Raw genomic sequence first — 6,467 nt, 5'->3', positions numbered from 1 at the left:
TTTTTTTTTTTTTTTTGACATAAATTTGAAATAATTTGTCTAAAAAGCACGTATGTGCTCTTTTTTTTCCCGCTCGCTCTCAGCGAAGGCAGGCGCTTCCTCCTCCGCTCTGTCCCTGCTTTGCCCTTTGTCTTGTGAACCATTTTCAGTGCCCCTTTTTGTATACCTTCCGAATTGCAAACTATGGATTTGTTCAGCTGGTCTCTCACCGCAACTGATCAAATTTTCTCAAGAAGAAGACAGGGTGAAGGAGAGCCCTCTTACCTCAGAAACATAACTGGATTTATAACTGGATTCTGCTTTTTGGAATTGGTGGAAATCTGGATTATCGATGAATTTGGAAACGTCAGCAGCTGTTTAAGCTGTCTGGAAGGTGTGCCAGGCTTGGCAAGACTCAGACTGTGTGCAAACTATCTGTGGACCTGTATCAGAGCTGAGCAGGCAGGACTGTGGAACTTTCTGGCAGTGTTCATGGACGGTTGGAAAGAATAGATCTTGGAGAAGTTGTAAGCCAGACTTCGGCATAAGTAATCACAATTCGTCTGTTTGGAGTCACCATGAAATGTACAAGCGAGACTGTAAAGGCTGACGTGGAAATTAACGAGCTCGGCCTGACCCTCAGCAATGTTGAAATCTGAATCTGGCTCTGGCCTTGGAAGGCTGACTATCTCAATTTCTTCTTGGATGTTATGGAAACAAGACGCTCTGCCGGATTAGAGAGTTAACATTTGGAAGCTAAAATAACAATATAACTAATCATTAGAAATGTAGTGTATAATGCTACACAAACACATGTACAGGCTTTATTTGCAGCAGCTGCAGCTGATGCCTCATCTTATATTAAATGTATCTGTCTCCACTGTCTTCTCTCAGCTATTTATTCTTTCTCACTCTCCAATTCTTCAGCTACTTTTGTTCTCCTACTCAGAGTTCAGCAAAGGGAACAATGTACCACAGCGCACTATTCTGGTACCATGATGAATGGAAAGAATCTGTTCCTGTTGACTGTGGCCTTGAGATAAAGAATAAGCAAATAAAACTGTCTGCCTGCCTTGTAGCCCCCTGGAGCCCACTGCCACCACTCCTCATGCTTATTTGATTGAGAACACTATCAGTTCATACAACGCTCTCCGACGCACACACAACAATTCTTCTATTCAGGAGGGACAAGACATAGAATAGAGGATGTCATCAAGACCAGTAACAACATTAATCTATTAATCTCTGCAATGTCTGCCTCGGTGATGTTGAAGTTCGGTCCAATGTTGGTAGTTGGCATCAAAGTGAAACGTAATGGTGCAGAGGAGGGCAGAACAGAGCTGGAGGCAGGAATGAAAGAAGAGGACGTGCATAAAAATGTTGGGTAAGAAGTTAAAATAAGGCCTTTATAGGAGAAAGGGAAGAACTTAACAGTGCTCATCTGTGTTCTCACACTGCAATTAATGCAGAGCCAGAAGGAGAGACGACTTCTTTCTGCCATAAAACAAAACCAGAATTGATGAGGGTGTCGACAGTGAAAGTGACTTGCTGGGCACGGGCTCGTTGGGAGCAATGTGTCGAGATAGTGAAGAGGAGAAAAGATAGCTGGCTTTAGAAAAAAAAAAAGTGGTGTCAGGTGGAGAGAAAAGCACAAATGAGGGCAAAGATCAAGATAAAAAATTGACAGACTAGTTAAATTCTGTGGCGTGAGGGTGGTGGTTGTGGGGGTGTGTTTGTGCAAAACACAGAATAAGCCCAGGGAGATAAATTGGAACAGAGTCGCTCTTTTATGGCCATTTTTTTCTGTCTCCTTGGAAGCTATTGTGCTGGTTTCATTCATTAGACTGCATGCAATAAAAAACATTCAAGGAGAGAAATATCACCAGTCAGGAGCTTTTCCCTTTTTTTCCCCCTCTCTTGGGTGATTTCTCACCACATTTGACCTTTTTACACAAACGAACCACATGTTAATCATGGAGATAAATGTTTAAAAAAAAAAATCCCAGTCTAGTTATTGTGGTGTCATTAAACATTCACTGCATCACAGATTTGTTTCTTGTGCTAAATTACCGTTTACATGGACAGAAAAAAATTAAGGTGTCTTTTTATTGTCTAAAGTTGTGATGAATAACATTTGGCTCTAGTACCGGTAGTTATTTTTTGCTGAACATACCATATATCCTTTAAAAAAAAAAAAAAAAAATTATCTATTCACCTGCAGTACATTTTTCACAATTTAAATTACAGTGTACAAAACAGTACAGCACAGAACTGATTTCACACAGATCTGCAGTATTTACTCATTATCTTTAGAACAGCTCACTCATAAAACCTAAGACTAAAATATGACTTGACATTAGAATAAAAACACAAAGGGGAGAAAAAAGCTGAGATGCTAGTTTTTCATAGCTGTCAGCGCTTGGACTATTAGAAGCTTTTTCACCGTAATGAGCTGGTAAGTGTTCACTGTCAAAAGAGTTTCTGTTTGCCGTTCAGTCTTAAAATGCTGTCTGACTATAGAGCAGGTTTATATTTCCTTTTTCTTGTTTTTCCCCATCAACTTTACCTGTGTATGATGACGCATCTACTTACATACATCCCTAATAATCATCATCTGGAGATTAATAGGTGTCGCATGTCTGCATTGCATATCCAGCACTCAACATGTGATCAGATCAGTGTGGCACCTTTAATTCCAAAAAGTTTTTTTGTCACAGAAAAGATTTCCGTGGATACCGCAGGGCTTTTTAGCTCATACGGGCAGTAAGAGAATCCCAAGAATAAATACAGATTTAAGGCATTTATCATGCTGATTTTAATATAATTAATATGCATTATTACTGAATGATGCAGTGACCTGAAGTAAAACAAAGCCAGTGGCTAATTGCTACATGTGTCAAAGTACTAATTACTAGTGCTTAAAATAAAGTGAAGCTGAGATGCAGCATAGTTGTTGCTGAACAAATATATTGTGTACCATTATTTAAAATAAGCTAAAGAGTTGGTCACAATAAATAAATAAATAAATAAAACTTACTTCCTGAGCCGGTGTCTGAGACCAGGATTTAATAAAGACATGCTAGTCCACCTCAATAAATTTCTAAAGAACCAGTGGTCGTTTCTTCTTCCCAAGTAAAAATCACGTTATTCTGTTTTTTATGTTCCCAAAGCAAATTTTAAAAGTACAACAAAACTCGTTGATTCCTTCTTCCATTTAAAAGATTTTTAATAACAGGCAATATAAAAATTATGTGGTGCTTTAAAAGTCGTAAAATAAGGTAAATGAAATAAATCTGACTGAAAAGTTGAATATTCTTGCGCTTGTGTAAATGTATTTGAAACAATGAAAGGAGAAAGTGAGAGAACTCTTGTTTTGGAAAAGAAAACCATTTGCTTCACTCTACTGCTGGTGATAAATGGAATTCCCTCTCCATGACAAACAGTGAGTTCAGAGAACTGCTGCATCGTCTGTTTTAGTCTTGTGTTGTGAAGCTACCACCGCTGCATGCACACAATACATCCTCTTCAAGGTCCTTTGTGCATCTGAGGTCGTGTGTGAAGATGTTCTGCTTACTGCACATGTATATTAAGGTAGGATGTATTAAACTAGATATCAACATCAACTCTATACATGTCAGGGGAGTTGGTACTTTGGATTTCCTACCAGCATAGGGGACCGGAGCATCCTTGTCTAGAGCCACCAACGGAGGGTCCAGCAGAACCGTGTCCATGTTTTCCGCAATCACTCCATGGTAGGAGGTCTCAATCCACGGCTTGTGCTTGTTAACTGTAAAAAAGAAAGAAAAACGGATCAAAGTTACACTTTTGTCCCCACAACTTTTTAAGTAAACTTTAAGGCAACATTTCACTCTAATGCTCAGCATTAGTGACAGCTGAAGGACATTGCAACTTAACTCAGTAACTTTACACAAACCACAGCAAATGCCTTTTTTTTTTCCCATAAGCTGCAACTCTAATAAAAAAAACATTATATGTAGCTACAATATATCATAGAGGAAAATTAAACTAAAAATAACAACGGAGCCCAACTCTTCACTTGTTCCTTTTTACAGACAAGTTAATAATAATATTGAAGCACAGGAAGTTAGAAAAGTACCAGTTTAAAACGTACATGAGCAATGGCTTTAATGGTTTGAGGGATTATTTACAATTTATTTAATAGGTTTTGATGTTTGGAAACAATTTAAGCAGCTAAGTATTATAGAGTGTGTTATCTAGTTTACAAGTTTACTGGTGAATAATCATCACTGTGATGAAAATATAATTGATTGATTGACAAAATATAATTGATCTCTTCTAGAAATCAATATTTTGTCAGTGTTCATGTGTCACATTTTGTGCTTGATTGTTTAGTTGTTGTTGTTTTTTTTTTTTTTTGTTTTACCCCTAGTTCTTTGTGTTTACATATTTTTACTGTATAATTATTTTGGTGTATTCTGTTTTTAACTCTCAGTGTGTTTGCCCTGTCTCACACATCTGTCAGTCATCTGTAATTAATACACCTGTTCTCACTCTAATCACCTCTTCCTTTGACGTAAGCTCCCTGATATACTCAGTTTCTTTCTAAATCCTCAAACATACATCTGTTCAGACCTGCATCCTTTGGTCCTGCGTAGTTTCTGGTTCAGTTTTGGGTTAGGGTTACATTTGTCGGCTTCATTTTTTAAAATGATTTCTGGAGGTATAACGTCTTCTTTGCGTTCTTGGGTCCTAAACAACAGCCAATCATTATTACTCCATTTTATCTTTAGTGTATGCATGACAGGTATGAGCTGCTGCTTCTCAAGTAGAACAGACCCAAATGAAGATCAAGCCCAGACCCCCCCCCCCCCCACACACACACACACACACGTACTTGTATTCTCAATTCACAGTGGCATCACATTCATTTTTATATGTTTTAAGATGTAATTCTAACTCTTTAATGTTATTGTGAATAAATGCTTTTGTTAAGTCAAGTTTGTGTCTTTCTTTATAATGACAGTAAATCTTTGCTGCTTTGATTGTTTTACTCTGACGGGATTGTTTAATTCATTAAATAGGACCAAAGGATGCAGACTCACACAAGGATTTGATGAAAGGAATGATTAAAAAAAAGAAAATAAACAGCAAATGTCAAAATACAAGAAGACATGCAAAAACTCAATTAGCACAGAAGGAACCAGCAGTGAAGTAAACACAATGACTGACTGATGGTAGTGTGAAGACTAGGAGTTAAAAGAAGCAGGGCATGATGAGGCAAGTGGTAACAGCTGAGCTCATTAATGAAAATATGGGAAGCAGATGTGAATAAACAACCATGAACAGGTGGGAGAAATGACTGATGACACAGAGAGACACTGGAAATCAAAACACAAGAATTCTCAAAAAATAATAAACAAGAAATTATAGAAAAATGAAGCAATGACAAAATAAACTTAATCCGCAAAAACAAACAAAACCCCACCAAATCTATAAAACAAAACACAAAGAACCAAGGATAACAACAAACTTTGCCTTTTTCACAATTTCCGTCCAATTCTGAAAAATAGGGAATCCAAACATCTTTCCACAAAGTGGATAGAAAGAAGCTCAACATAGTTCATCATCATGCAAAGTAATTAATGACATTCCTGCTCACGGAGAAAAGTGATAATCCTCAATCCAGAATGATTTCCAAAGATTCCTAAATTTCCTCAGCCTACATAATAACGTTCTTTTTGGTTGGATACTGAAACCTGCACTGCTTCTAATGTTTCTTATGATTACTTGAGCTAAAAACATCTGTTTGTTGAATGCAGAGTAATGTAACGTGGCCGAAATTAAACTTACTCACAGCAGGACCCCACAAATAGAAACTCATACCCAAAGCACGAGTACAATCATATGTGCATCACTTTCTCTCTCTCACACAGAGACACACACACTGTGTCCCTGGTGTACAAGTGTCACTCTCTGCAGGGAACTGGCCTGACACTCTGACCTTTTAATCCATCGAAGAGAAACGCTTTGTCTCGTGCCAGTGAGCAGATGACATGCCCAGCTGGCACTGATTTCAAATGCATCAAACTGTTTTTAAAGCTCTCTTACAGCTTTTCATCTGTTTGAATAAACTTCAGTAGTTTTGTCCTACTGTCCCATTTTCTGTCTCACTCGTCACAAGTGCAATGAGAGAACGAGGTCACAGTGAAACAGGAAATAGGTCCTAATAGAAGAATCATACAACTTTAACAGATTCAGATCAGATGCAACTTGGAGGCGCTTCATTTTTATTTTGAGATATATGGAGCGATCCCATATGATTTTTTATATTAGACAAAAAAATAAAATCAATGTTTTAAAATAAAGTATTATGTTTTCAACTTTCAAATGGGGTTAATTATGTATTACTGGTGTCTTTAGAGCTGTGGTACACAAAGCTGCGGTCAGGTCAGTTGCTGTCACTGTCGATCAACAAACACCAAGTGAGACTCCTTAGATAATCTCCA

The 6,467-nt window shown here is 37.7% G+C and overlaps 1 protein-coding gene across 1 annotated transcript in view; it reads right to left on the bottom strand.

Moving 5' to 3' along the window:
• clstn2a (calsyntenin 2a) overlaps positions 1–6,467 on the bottom strand; it is a 139,798-nt gene that overhangs the window by 97,442 nt on the left and 35,889 nt on the right. Inside the window, exon 2 of the mRNA XM_037681347.1 lies at positions 3,644–3,766. Within this exon, the coding sequence (XP_037537275.1) occupies positions 3,644–3,766 (123 nt within the window). The remainder of the gene's footprint in view (positions 1–3,643; positions 3,767–6,467) is intronic.

The sequence above is a fragment of the Nematolebias whitei genome, chromosome 9 (genome assembly GCF_014905685.2).
Source record: "Nematolebias whitei isolate Nwh7 chromosome 9, NemWhi1, whole genome shotgun sequence".
In the NCBI taxonomy this organism is placed as follows: domain Eukaryota; kingdom Metazoa; phylum Chordata; class Actinopteri; order Cyprinodontiformes; family Rivulidae; genus Nematolebias; species Nematolebias whitei.
Note: the sequence above shows the minus strand (reverse complement) of the source record. Positions and strands in the feature narration are given on the sequence as shown.